Source organism: Muscardinus avellanarius (genome assembly GCF_963383645.1).
Source record: "Muscardinus avellanarius genome assembly, chromosome: 16".
Classification (NCBI taxonomy): domain Eukaryota; kingdom Metazoa; phylum Chordata; class Mammalia; order Rodentia; family Gliridae; genus Muscardinus; species Muscardinus avellanarius.
This window is the reverse complement of record NC_137802.1, coordinates 30803657-30818112: the sequence shown is the minus strand read 5'-3', so window position 1 is coordinate 30818112 and position 14456 is coordinate 30803657. Positions and strand designations below refer to the sequence as shown.

At 55.8% G+C, this 14456-nt stretch overlaps 1 protein-coding gene across 1 annotated transcript in view; it reads right to left on the bottom strand.

Moving 5' to 3' along the window:
• TMEM132E (transmembrane protein 132E) overlaps window positions 1–2390 on the bottom strand; it is a gene marked incomplete at both ends in the record, with an annotated part of 54347 nt that extends 51957 nt beyond the window's left edge. Inside the window, one exon of the mRNA XM_080713693.1 lies at window positions 2324–2390. Coding sequence (XP_080569819.1) covers window positions 2324–2390 — 67 coding nt within the window. The remainder of the gene's footprint in view (window positions 1–2323) is intronic.
• Between the last annotated feature and the right edge of the window lie 12066 nt (window positions 2391–14456).

Below are 14456 nucleotides of genomic sequence, written 5' to 3'. Positions count from 1 at the left end.
AGTCTGGCTGTGTGGCCAGAGCCCGGTGGCCTACATAGTCTGCCAGGCACTGAAAGGATGCAATTGCCCAAATTGCCCCATCCACCCAGAGCATCTTGGAATAGCCCAGAAAACCCCACCAAGAGTTAGCTTGAAGGGAGATTAATTCCATGCATCTTTTCCCAACAGAGGGAAGGCTTGTCAGCAGGAGTATCAGGCAGTCTTGGAGAGAAAGGCTCAGGAAACACATAGCTTTGCCGGGCGGGGGGCGGTTAGGTAGTTTTCTTTTTATGTTGGCCTTATCCATCGGCAGGGTCCCCACATTTTAAACACCTGCTGGCACCTTTCTCCAAGGAGGGGGAGACTTCGGGTCTCAGAGAAGAAGCTTGGAAAAGGAGCCAGATTAGCCAGGCAGTGATGCCTACTCAGTGGAGTCCCCCAGCCCACCTCGAGTACCTTCTTGCAGCCAGGCTCTGAGCCTGTGTGTGTGTAGACACTGGCTGTATAGACAGAACAAGCCCATAATCTGTCCCACCAGAGAAGAGAAGGCCTAAGGGAAACAGAGGCAGAGAGCACTAATACTCTCAGGGCCATGAAGGCAGTATAGACCAGCCTGGAACCAGGGCTTAGGAGCAGGCAGGATGCTGGCAGGTAACTGAGGGGCAAGAATCTTCAATGTCAGCGGAGGGATCAGGAGGGTGGGTTGGGGGGGGGCTTAGTGACAGTGTTTGAGCTGCCTAGAAGGCATAGCTGGGTTTAGGGATGGAACTCTGCCAAATGCAGGAGCAGGGAAGAGCCACGCCTAGACCAGGCAGTCCCAAGCTTTGTGGCTTCCGCCTTCTGGGTGCTCCAACTCCCTGCTCAGCAGGGCCAGGCCACAAGCAGCCCAGGCCACACATGGGAGCCCCTCCTCAGCCTCAGTCTGGTACAGGAGGAGATTTCTGGTTCTGCTGCACTCCCTGAGCCCCCACCCCATCCCTAGCACTCTGCTCCGTCCAAAGAAGGAGGTTGGATGTCTCTGGTGAACTGAATGCAAAACAGCCCCCTTACTCCCCAGTCACTACTTACAGGGAGGTCAGACGGCTCCCCTCCCTCTCCCAGCCCCAGGACAGTGTCCTTCCCAGAGCCTATTCTTTTTTCTTATTCTTTCAACCTTGAGAATGCACACTGATCAGAGCTAGTGAGGCCGCCGGTTATAGACCATGGGCACGGTCCCGGAGAGCTTGGGAAGGCTCCTAGAGACTGGGCAGATCTGGGCAAAGCTGAGCTCAACACATCCAGGGTTCTCCACCGATCCACCAACGCGGAGCGCCCACCGCCCCTTGGTCCTGCCCCTCTCTGCATCCTGTCCCAGGCTCACCCCTCCGCGGCATGGAGCATCGAGCCCCTCCCATCCCTTGCTGGTTGGGAAAATGCATCCCAGCTCTCTGTTGGTTACACGTCGGGAGGGGGCAGAGGGCTGCCCCCCCCCCAGCTCTCTCTTCCCCTCCCGCCAGCGCCCCTCACCTCCTGGAGCGCCTCCAGCTTGCGGAAGAAAGGCCAGCCGCAGGCTCCTCCCGTCTGGTCTGGGTTCCCACCCTGGGAGGGGGTTGTTCAGGGACCCTCTGTCCCCCACCCGTGTCTCTGTTGTCCCACTGCAAAAAAGCGCCACCCCGGCCCCTCCCTCTCCCACCCCTTTCCCGCGGAGCCCGGGGCGAGCCTGGGGAGCAGACGCAACAGATTGCAGAACGCGAGAGCGCAGAGCCCGCTGCCTCCGCGCGCCCCGCCGCCGGCCTGCGCCCGCTGCACAGACCCCCGCCTCCCGTCTCCGCGAAGCCGGCCATTTAGATGCAGCTCACAGGACCGACCGCGGGCGGCCGCGGCTCCCGGGCCCTGTCAGACCACTTCCCTTCCCGGGACCGCTGCAGGAAGCCAGGGCCGGGAAGACCGGATCGCACGGATCCCAACATCCCCCCACCCGGCCGGTTGCAGCGGGAAACCGCGGGTGGGGCGGCCGGGGGGCGATCTAGCAGATCCCTCCAGATTTCCGTGGGCGGACACGCCCCCAGATCCTCGGGTCTGGACCCCCTCTCTCTAATCCGGAGTGGACTAGAGCAATCCCTCCCTCCCCCACACCTTTTCCTGGGCCAGGCTAGGTCCTCTCCGCGCAGCAGGAGCCTTAGCTCCCGCCCAAGGGTTTGGGGCTGGCGGTAACTCGAGCCGCAGCCCGAGACGCCAAGCCTGGAACGGCGGCGGAGAGTCTCTGGGGGTGGGAATGGGGGTTTTCCTTTCTCCGATCCTCCCAGCGCCCCCTCCACTGGCTCCCGCCGCATCTTCACCCCCGAGTCTGCGCCGCGACACTTACCGTGGGCGAGCAGCGCGGAGAGGAAGAGCAGGGCGGCGCCGCCGCGGCCCGACATCCCTGGGGCCATGGCCGAGGGGGATGGCGGGAGGGGTCCAAGGGGCAGCAGTCGAGGACGACTTGGCCCCAGGCTGGGCTTGGTCACATCCAAGTCAGCGTGGCCGTGGCGCCCAGCTGTCTGCTGAGGTTTCGGGGCCAGGGAGCGCAATTCGGAGACACTTTGCGGGAGGGGGGTCCCAGGCACCGGCGGCTAAACCCTCGGAGCTAGTGGGGGCGCAGCTGCGGGCGGGAGGAGCCTCCACCTCTCTTGGCTGGTGCCCCCTGCAGGATCTGTGAGGCGAGGGGGGAGCCGCACGTGCGGTCCCGGGCCCCGGTGGCCGCCGTCGTCCCGGGGGGGCTGCCTAGAGCCGAATGTCCCGGCCCCTGGCCCCCAGCTCGAATCCGAACTCACTTGGGGGTGCAGATTTTCAACGAAAGCCCCAATTTCCTTGGTTTCGGTGGTAACCCCACATGGAGTGCGCGGCTTTCTTTCTCCAAGTGCCCTGCAGCAACCCCAGCATAAGAATCCCAGGTCAGGTGCAAATGATTTCTTTTGCAAAGAGAAAATCCAGGCAACTTTAATCCATCCAGAGAAGGAAAAGTTTCCGTGCAGTGCTGGGACCCGCGACGTGGGTCGCCACCACCCTAGGCGACGCCCAAATGAAATGCCGGAGGCGGGTGGCCAGAGGTTCGTCCCCTTGAAGAGCTCGCTCCCGGACTCCAGCGCGTTCTCTCCAGTCTTGACCAGGGCTCGAGCCTAACACAGGCCGATCCCGCGCCGCCTGGCCCGGCAGCGGCCCGGCGGATGGGGCGAGGGTGGAGCGGCTGGAACCGAATGCCCCATAGATGAGGCTTGGAGAAGCGAGGGAACGGGAAAGCCAGCTATTACACCTTGACCCCAGCCTTTCCTGCCTGGGGCGTGGACTCCAGCCTCCAGACCATACGCGTTCTAGGATGGAGAGGGGCTCGGCCAGCCGTGGCAGCCCGCGGCCTCCAGTCTCTCCTCTCCGGTCTCGCTGTTTCGGCAGAGAGGCGCGCTGCCCCACCTCGCCCCTCGCTTTCCCTGGGGGACCTGTACAAACCTTGAACTTTTCCGGGGTTCAGAGTCTCCGTTGCCTCCTTCTCCCCTCCGCCCTCGCCCTGCCCCTACACGCCCGTTCGTCCGCGGTCGCGGTGCAGCAGGGCATCGGCTCTAGCTCTCTCCGAGTCAGTTTGAGCGAGCGGATCGCCGCGCCAGTCCTGGCTGCGGGTGGCGAGACGCGGGCACCGAGCCAGGGGCCAGGGCACCCGGCACCTGCGCAGCCCCTGGCAAGGGAGGCGGCAGCTGGTGCCTACTGGACCGAGTGGAGGGGTACCGGCAGGGGAGCCGCCTCCCCATGGACGTGTGTGTAGGGAGAAGATTCAAGGAGCAAAAAGGAAAAGGAGGCGAGGGGAGCCACAGTTGCACGAAGCAGTCGCCACCTTCTCCTTCTCGGCGCTCGCGGCGGCTGCTCCGCGGTAAATGACTCGGGAGACACACACGCGTCTCGCCACCCTCCTCCCGGGTCCGGGATTCAGCGCCCACCCGGGCTGTAGCGGGCGCGGAGCTTGGCGCGCTCGCTCCCCTCCCTCCCTCCCCTCCCTCCCAGATTCCCCGTGGTCACGTGGCCCCAGAGCGCGCGGCCCACGGCTCGCGCGCCACGGAGACTCCCCCCGCCCCCAGCTCCCCCCAGTCTGCCCACGTGTCCATTCCGCATTCCCAGCCTGGGGGCGCGCGCGGCTCCTTAATGAGACTCGGGCAAGGGCCGACCCAGCGATTCCTTTCTCCTCGGTTGTACGTTTTATTTTCCCTTCCCGACGCAGGCTAGTGCTGGGACCGGAGTGGAGCTGGCCCGCTGCGGCGGCTGCGTTTCTCCTGGGTAGATGCCACCACAGTCGCTCATGTCCCTTTTCAAAGGATGCAAGCTCCCCGCCGGGCGCCGGAGGAGTTCTACAGCGGCTCCGCCAGAGGCGCGGGTAGGGGGCAGTCTACCCCACCCACAGAGCTCCGCCGGGCTCTCCAGGTCTCCGGGTAGGAATTAGCTTAGCTGCAGCGTCCAGCAGGAGCTTTGGGGCGGCTCGCTTCCTGCCGGGATGGGCCATAGCTGGGGTCAGACCCAGTGGGCTGGCGGTGTGGGAGGCTGAGAGGAAGGACTGCCTGCCCACAGGTTGTTTTGCAGGCTTTTAAAGGGGAGAGGAGCTCTAGTGGGGAGAGGAGCTTTCCCTCTTGCACACTCACCTGGGTGCCCGTTGAAGAGGGGCATCTGTGGCTGGGGTGGCAGCTCCTTCCCACCTTCAGGCCCCTTCCATTAGAGCGCAGGCTAGATCAGACCCGACAAGTCAACCGTCAATCAGGCATAGGATCAATGACAATGATTTTATGGCATCATCAAGTATCATGCCCCAACCCCCAGGTAGGCCTGGTCTTAAGCCTACCCTTCTCTGGAAGAACAGTCTTCAATCCTATGGACTGGCCATAGCCCTTATGCAGGCAGATGGGTCTTGAGAGTTACCCCTCCAGACCTCTGCACACAATCAGATTGAGAGGTAGGTGCTAGCACTAGTGGTGTAAGGGTGCTCAATCCCCACTCACTCTGCCTGACTCAGTCCCAGCCCTCTTGACCCTCTGAGTTTCCTTTTCATCCAAGAAAGTAGCATTTTGTTTTTGGAAAATGGGCCTGGGCGGTTCTGGAAGCCTTCCTCTTTGCTGGCTGCTGGCTGTGGCTGCCTCAGCTTGATCCTGGGGCCTGCTGGAGCTGCTCTTGCCCCTCCCCCACCCCAGTCTGTCTGGAACTCAGAGATGCAGTGTGGGGAGGGCTGGCCAGGCTCTCAGAGGCCCTGGGGATGGAAGGTGCTGGAGTAGTCAAAGAAGATGATTCTCATTAGGCCCCTAATGCCTGATGGCAATTAATGTCACCCAAGGGCTTATTAACCAGCCCACTGAGAGGCAAGCCAGCAATCAGGCTCTGTGTGGGAGAAAGGAGAAAGAACCACCTCTCAAGGCAGGGGAGAGCTCCAAAAGAGAGAAAAGGGGGGCTTACACCCCTGACCACCCAGCTGATTGGAAGGGACCATGGCCAGAGGGAAGAGACAAGGTTGCTTCCCCCAGTGATGTGGACCAAACCTTCCTCCCCCACAGTCCTTTGCAACTTATACAGGAGTGTGTGTGTTGCCCAGGGACACAGGTTTCAGCCCACCCTTCAGCCATCCCTGCAAATCATCTTTGTAACTGGACACAGTTGTGCTGTTTGCTCATTTTATGGAGAAGCCTGAGGCTCAAGCCAAGAAGGGTGAGGGGCCCCCTGTGATGATGAGCAAGATTCCAGCCTGCTTTCCTGTACCTCCTGTGTGGATCTACTCTGCGTGGACTGGGAGCCTCCAGTCGGGTTAGTGTCTCTGATCACCTGTGACCCTCCAAAAGCCAGCTCTCCCTCGTCCTCACCTCAGAGCTGCTGATGCTCACCTAGGGAATACAATACTCCAAAGACTCCCACTTCAGTGCCCTGGGGACCTGTTATTCTTGGCAGTACACATTTCTGGGCTCAAGGACAAAGCAGTTGACATGAGAAAGACCTAGCCAGCTGTTCCAGCTGTTCCAGTCCCATGTGCGGCTGACCTGGGAGGGGCTCATATGTTCCCCTTGCCTGTCCTCGCACAGCAGCAGGCTGTTTTTGGCCTCACCCATGAGTCCCAGTCATGGAGTCTGGAGGGTAGGCCAGTGAGCAATCCCAGGCAGAGCCAGGCACACGTGTAGGCTTCTGGGCCAAGTGAGCACCTCATCAACCTACGGTGGTAGTATCCCTGCTCCGCTTTCCCTTCCTGGTTGGGGCCAGGATAGAGGATTGGCAATGACTGGGGGAAGGTAGTCTCAACTTCTAGCTCCTTGGTGGTACCTGGCTAGCCCTAGCCTCTGCTGAGTAGATGGACAAGTGGAGCTCTAAGCCCCCTGTATCCTGCGTGGATGCCCATCAAGGACCCACACAGAGCCGGGCGTGGTGGCGCACGCTTGTAATCCCCGCGCTTGGGAGGCAGAGACAGGAGGATCGCGCAGGTTCGAAGCCAGCCGCGCGCGCGCTGGTTTAGGAGACCCTGTTTCCAAATAAAAATGTAAAAATAGGTCTGGGAGTGTAGTCCAGAGATAGAAGGGCTTCCAGGAACCCCAGTACCACCAAAAAAAAAAAAAAAAAAAAAAGGACCCACACAGAAACTAGAACCCACTTGCTTGTCCTGCCCCACAGTGGATCTTCTGCACACTTTCAAGACACCTGCCAACAAGAGAAGTTAGGATGGGTCGCTGTAGGCATCACTCGGAGGATGCTCCTGGGGTCACCTTGGACTCCTAGTCTGTCCTGGTTGGAGAAAGGATCCAGACTTCCTAACTTGGCCCTCTCATCTTATAGCTGCTAAAAACTGAGGCCTGTTAATTTAGCCATTCTATTCAGTTCTTTGAATTTGTATTGTGTGTCTATGTGTGAAGCATGGTGCTAGGTACTAGAATGCATAGGTTGAACAAGACAGATGAGCCCCAGGTGGTAGAAATTCAAGAGGTTCCATAAATACATATGGAGAACCTAGTAACACAAATAGCTAACATGAGTGAGCGGTTTTTATATGCCAGGCACTGCACGACAACCTTGCTAAGGAGATAACTATTATTATCCCCATTATGGAGGAGAAAACTGAGACTCAGAGAAGAAAAGTTTTTTGCCTAGGGTCACACAGCTCGGAGGTAGCAGCACCACAACCCCAAAGCAGATTATGTGATTCCAGAGCTCAGCTGGATAACCACTTAACACTCTCAACATAGGAGGTGGCTAAGGATCACACAGATAAGGAGGCTGCTGTCTCTTGCTGGACATCCTGATGGGCAGTGGGGATCTGGGTTTAAATAGGCCATTCGGCCCAGGGAGAGCTGTTCACGAAGGAGGCCAGCACAGGGCCCCAGGAGCAAAGGGTCTCTGATGAGAAGGCAGTCTTTTCTCTGCAGTGCTGTCCTACACTGCTCAGGTCTCTTGACTCCCCTTTGTCAGAACCCAGACTCACCCCCGCACACCCTCAGATCTACATCAAGTTTAAAACAGTCCTGCATACTTGTGGCCAGCACCACAGTCCCCAGCCTCTGCCCCGTAGCTGGACCACTTTGTCTCCTCCTGCAGGCTGAGTTCTGTGTTCAGACTCCAGGACCTTTGCTGATCCGGAGATCATAAGACGCCAGCAGCCAGGAACAGGAGAATATCACGGCCAGCATGGGCCCCAGAGACCTGGCTCCAATTCTAACAGTGAGACAACTGTACTGGTCAGCTCCGGCTGCCATCACAAAATAACACAGACTGTTCCTCATGGCTCTGGATGCGAAGTCCAAGACCAAGGTGCTGACGGGTTGGTTTCTCTGAGGCCGCTTTCCTTGGCTGGCAGACGGATGCCCTTTGCAAGATCATTGCTTGTTCTCAGGAATCCCTAGCGTGTCTTCTTATAAGGACACCAGCCACTGGATTGGAACCCTGTGCTAATGGCCCCATTTCCACTTAAACATCTCTTTAAAGACCTTATTTCTAAATATGACAGCATTCTCAATTCCTTAGAATTGGGACTTCAATGTATCAATTTTAGGGGGACACAGTTTAGCTCATAGCAGTGTCTATAATTTATCATCCAAACTGGGATAATTTTGAGTGTAAAAGGGGGGTGTTGTTAATAATCACCTTGGTCCAGCAGCCTTAACTGAACCATCCAGAGCAAACTTGGACATATGGCCACCTCACATTCCGGCTCGTCACTCATGCTGCAGCCCTGCTCTAAGCCATCTCATCTCTCTCAAGCCCTGAGCACATTACCTCTGCCGGATTTCTCGCTGCATCTAAAGCACCAGTAATCGCTACATGGTAAATCCTGCCCCCTCCATGGGGTCATAGTCTCAATTTAGGATTATAGGTCAGAGTCTACCTCCTTCCTATTTTTATAGATAAGAAATCCAAGGCCCAGAGAGAGCTAGTGATGGGCCTGAGGTCACAGAGCCAGTTCCTCATGTACACAGGAATATAAGCCTGCAAAGAATGGGCCTGACCCCCTGCCCCACAATGTACCCATCCCTCATTCTTCCCCACCTGGCTCAGTCCTGCTGCAGACTTGGGAACCAGTCTCCTCGCTCCTGGAGGGAATGAGGCTCCCTGGGTTATTGCTTCAGGGGCCCGGCCCTGGTCAGTGTGAGTGTGGTTTCTAATAGTTCTAATAAATGTATGTTGGTGGGTATTTATTTATTCAGCCTTAAACATGTCTTTCCTCTGTGAAAGACATGTACTTCCCCATGTACTGCCCCACCCCAGTACTGCGCACACCCCTTCCCTATTCTGTGCATCTGCAAGCCCTGATGTCTCCAGCATCTATCAGATTGTATTGATTTGTCTGTCTCCTCCTATAGACCCCAGAAGGCAGGCAGTTTGTATTGTCCTCCACCCTGTGACCCTGGCCTAACATCTGCAGAGTATTCAGCTAATAGTCATTCGTGCAGTGAACTGTCAGGCCCTTCCTATGAGTCCAGAGCTCTGCCAGGTGAGCAGAACGGTCCCTGAACTCAAAGAGCTTACCAGGTGGAGAGGTGGGAGGACAGAGGCAGGGGATTGTGGCATGGTGGTAGTGAGGGCTGCCTCCAAGGATGGCACAGAGGCTGTGGGCATCTGGTTCAGCCTTCCTGGAAGAGGTGACTTCTAATTTGCACTGATGGAAGGAAAAATTGGAAGTGGTGTGAAGTGGGATGGGAGAGGAGGGGCAGGAAGGAGTGGCTCCTATGCCTGGAGCCAGGGAGGGCTCCGTGTGTAGGTGTTTCAGCTTGGCTGGAGCATGGGAGGCACACTGTCCCTGCACACAAAAGCACCTGCCTGGGAGGACGTGCGTGCTTCGGGGGTTGTATTCAGTCACACAACCTCACACGAAAGAGCTAGAGACGCTAGGAGGCTTACATAGCATCTTAGCGTGCACACACACACACACACACACACACACACACACACAACTCTCTGCAAAATGTGTGCCATCTGAACTGCCTGTTCACAGGCCGTTTTGCTCTCATTTTTCTAGACTGTCCACCTTTAGTTTCTCTGCAGGCAGCACACTCCTCTTGGTCCCCAGCCGTGTCCAGCCCTGACTTTGTCCCCTTTCCCTTCCTCCCTCTGGCACACATGGGCAGGAAGCAGGGACCACTCCTGGCTCCCAGCCAAGGGAGGATTTGGACCTGGGCCAAGCAGGCTGGACACTACTCTCCCCCTTTTCTCCCCACCACCACCTAGCCCAATTAATTCCAGGGCAAAGCACTGTCCAAATAAGGGAGAGACAGACAGACAGACAGACAGACAGACAGACAGACACACACACACACACACACACACACACACACAATTATCTGCCATAGTCCAATAGCTAATGGGCAGTAGACTCTTGACTACCCTTCCTAGACATGGCTTCTGGGCGAGGGTTGGGGAGGATGAGCAGGGGCCTCCCTACCCCCCCAGAGACCCCATGACCTCACGAAGCTAATTCTGCCTGGCTGCTGGGGCTAACACTGCCCAGGACTCTTCCACTAGGTGGAGAATGCCAGTCCAGGCTGGTGGGAAATGCCAGGGAGAAGCCAAGTATAGTGGGGATTGGGGATTGGGGGTGGGGTGGGGTCTACAGGAGAAAAAGCCCTGTCTCTGTGGACTGTATGTCTGGACAGTCTTAGAGGACATATGAGATCCAGGAGTGTTTGGGAACATGGTCTCAGATCAGTGGTGCATCCCCTAGTTTCACACAGGGTATTCAAGAACAGGAATTAAAACCCAGGTTCTCCTAAAATGGGATTCTTGTTTTCAGGTTTCCTGCCCCCATCTTCCAGATTGAACTCTCACATTGCTTTTGCCCTGCTCTTGCTGTCCAGTCATCTATGGTTTCCCACTGCCTGTAGGATCAGTTCCAGGAGTTCCAGATTTGCACTCAGGGCTCGATATTCCAGCTGCTGGAATGGACCACTCTCTACCCGAGAGCGCTATCTTTCTCTGCCCTGGTGCTCATTCCTAGGTATTCTCTGCAGGCCCCTGTGCCCGGTCCCTCCCTATCTCTGTGGAGGCTCCTCTGCCATGCCTGCTTCTACCACCTCCAGATGGAATCCATCGCTGTCTGCCTCAGAGTTAGAACTCACCCAGACTCTGTCTTAGCTTCTTCTCTCCACTTAACACGATTCCTAAGGACAAAGACTATACTTTTTTCAACTCTAGACCTCCCACAACATTGTAAAGGATTTCATATGCAGAAAAATGTTCCTTTCTTTCCTTCTTTCTTTCTTTCTTTCTTTCTTTCTTTCTTTCTTTCTTTCTTTCTTTCTTTCTTTCTTTTTTGGTGGTACTGGGGTTCCTGGAGGCCCTTCTACCTTCGGGCTACACTCCCAGACCTTTTTTATATTTTTTTACTTTTGGAAACAGAGTCTCTTAAGCCAGCATGGCTGGCTTTAAACCTGTGCGATCCTCCTATCTCCGCCTCCCAAGCTAGGGGATTACAAGCGTGCGCCACCACGCCCGGCAAAATGTTTCTTTTTTTATTTTTGTGCAAATACTGGGGATGGACACCCAGGGGCATTCCACCTCCAAGCTACACCTCTAGCCCTATATTTTTTTTTATTCTTTATTTTGAAACAGGGTCTCACTGAGTTGCAAAGGGCCTCACTAAGTAGCTGAGGCTGTCCCCGAACCGCAATCCTCCAGTCTCTGCCTCCCAAATGCTGGGATTACAAGTGTGTGTCACCACACCCCGCCGGAAAAATGTTTCTAAATGTTTTTACTGAGTGAATGAATGAATGAATGAATGGCAGAAAAGGAAATAGTTTGGACACCAGCATCCTATACTGTCTCAGGTATTTTCTATCCATTACCTCTTGGAAGCTTCACTGTTATTCTGAGTGGCACGCAGATATCACCTCTATTTAGAGAGGAAGAAGCAGAGGCCCAGAGAGGCAAAGCAATTTGCTCATGGTTACAGAGCTAGAAGTGGCAGAGCTGGGATTTGGCTCCTGGTCTGTCTGCTTCTGGAGCCTGGAGCCTGCGTTCAATTTACCTGCTCAGAGCACATCCAATCCACATTACGGATGCCTTCTGATCTTCCCGGGACTTCTCATACCCATGTCAAAATCCATCAGTAGAGAGAGTCAGGGCCCTTTGCACAGGGATTGCCACACTTGAGACCCTGCTCCTATCCTCCGGTCCAGAAAAACACTGTGTTCTAGGCTCCAGAGCAGAACACAGGTTAACCTGGCCTCCTGGAGGCCTGTGTCCATCTTGCCACTTGCCTCAAGTGGTTACTAGGGACCATCTAACTCCTGGGACCAGATGGCCTGCAGATCAACTCCAGCACTGCCATCTACCTGCCATGTGACCTTGGACAACGTACTTAACCTGTCAGTGCCCAGGTCCTCATTTGTAAAATGAGGATGCCCGTAGTGTCTCCCTCCTAGTGTCGCACAGCACTTTGGAGCAGCAACCGGCTCATGTTAGGCTCTGTGTGTGTTTGCTGCTATGATTATCCGTGCCACAGTTTCCATCTGAGATGCAGGACCCAAAGGGCTTGGCTTCTCTTGCAGAGTCATCTGTGTGTCTTTCCGTGTGTTTTGGACAGGCCCCTAGACACTCTAGGCCTCCATTGTAAAGCAGAGAGGAAAAATTGGGGAGGGAGAGGAGCTCCAAGGAAAGTCAAATCAGAGCAACTTTTGTGGTGACAAGTGCTTAATAATAACTTTACAAATCCAGTTGAATTACTATGAATAACAACCTCTCTTTTTTCCTTCTTCTTCTTCTTCTTTTTTTTTTTTTTTGGATGGATAATGTCTCCCAGAGAGCATGCAGCTACAACCCTGAAATCCACCCAAAAGAATCATTACTGGGAAAACAAACTAAAAATAGCCCCCAGAGGGAACAGTGCCAGCTCTGAAGCAATTCTTAGGAGGTGGGGGCGTCAGAGGCGATGTTGCTGTTGCTTCTGGGGTAATAGATTCTAATTTTTAAGTCTGGAGTTGCTCTGGGGCTGCATCCTGCCCTCTATCCTCCAAGCCCCTTCCCCTTTTGAAGGACCAAGATCCCACAGCTGGCCCTGGCCACCACCTCTCTACCCTGTCCCATGACATGGCCTCATCCGGAGCCTGCGACCCTCCACTGAGGCTTTCCACGTGTCAGACATGGTGTGGCCTTACTTTCTTCACCAGGCAAGTCCTATTTCCAGGTAAGGAGAGGAGGCTCAAGGTAGTTGCTTCCACTCTGTGGTCAGGGGTGGGCTGTCTCTTGCCTCTATCTCTCAGCCTGGGCTCTCCACAAGCGGGTCTAAGTTTCCCCATTAGAGAGGGGGTTCCCAAGAGTGTGACTCTGCTCAGTTTGGGACTTCACCCAGATGAGACTGCCTCTCTTCCATCTGGGGAACCCTATCAGATTGGGGACTGCCCCACGGAAGGGCTAAATCTCCTCCATCAGGCAAAGGCCCCTTGCCAGAGCCTATCAACCTAACTAGGTCTCATCAGACCCCACCCCGGGTCTCCCTTCCCTCTTGGATTGCTACCAGGATTCTGCAGTTGCCACCTGGATTCTGGAGTTCCCAGTTGATGGGTGACAGATGACAAATGGGAAGGGCAGGGGATAAACATGGGGCTCCCCTTGGCAGGGACCAAGGCTGTTTGTCTCTGTGCAGAGATGAATGCCTGTCCTTGGGAGGGCTGACGGCTTTCCTTCTGCAGTTCCCTTTGATTGAAATGTGTCCCTGTGGTGCTGAGGCCAGCTTTGGTGATGGGCGGCTGCTGGTCCCCCCTGCCTGGCCCGTGGACTCTGTCCATCGGGGGAAGATAGATGACGTTATTCCAGGTTGAGATGATGCAACAAAGGTCACAGCGCAGTGTTTAATTGGAATGTCAGGGGCCGGGGCCTGGCTTGGCTGGGAGTGACTGATTCTGGAGAGGTCCCTGTCAGAGACGCAGCTCCAGCACGGAGAGAAGGCTGTGCGAGGGAGTCTCTGAGGGACCCCGGGAAGGCCAGGGCAGTGGGGGCGGCCAGGCCATGCCCACTTCTGCAGCAAGAGTACCCAAGAGGCCCCTGCATCTGTCAGAGTCTATGCTTCCTGCAAGGGGGAAACTGAGGCACAATGGATGGGAGGGATTTCTGGAATGAGAATACTAAAGTTCCTCACTCAGCTTCAGCTCTGCCAGCTGCTTCCTTTTTGCTTTTCATGCCCTTGGATCCCCTGACTGGTCTTGGGCTCCTCCTGTGCTGAGGAGGAGGCCGCAGGAAGAGTGGAGGTCCCAGGGTACAGAGCGAGCACTGACCATCAACAGCTTCACTCCTCTGGTTCCAGCCCACTGAGGCCTGGAGGGTGGCAACAGAGTTTAGAAGCCACTGACCACCCCCATCTATGCATGGCAGAAAAGTATTTTCATAGGTTCCAGAGACTAAGAGGTCACTTCCATGTGGGGAGACTGAGGCACAAAGTTGCGCTTTGCACCCTATGAGCAGCCCTCTTGCCTCTCCCAGTTGTCCTGGACCAGGAGTCGAGGAAGAGCTGGGCGTGGCAGTGGGCAGGCCTCCGTCTGTCTGCCCTGACTCTCTTCTTGGAGAGCTGACTGCAGGCCGGTGCTGAGTGGCAGGAGGCCAAGGCAGGAGAACGTGAGGTGTTCCTGGCATAAATAGCTGTGGTGAGCGTGTTCGTTCTCTGTGCCTGGCGTAGGAGGGACTCGAGGGAAAGAACAAGCTGGGGGGTGGTCAGGGAGGGGCTGAGGCTGCAGAGAGGGGGATGATACACAGGGGCCCAGCGCGGAATGGCACCTGCAGGGGGGAGGTGGGAGAGCCGTGGGGGGGAGGTTGAGGGGGTGGAAACCTAGATCTGAGGTACGGAGACATAGGAAGGGACTTAAAGGGAGGGGCTAGTACAACGTGGGGAGAAGTTTCTAGATGTGAGGTGGAGTGGACTGCTATCTACAAACACATCCATGTTTTACATCTCAGTACCAGAAGGATGACTCCAGGACATTATATTTTATTATAATGAGCATGATCACCATCGTTACTAACATCACAATTGCCAC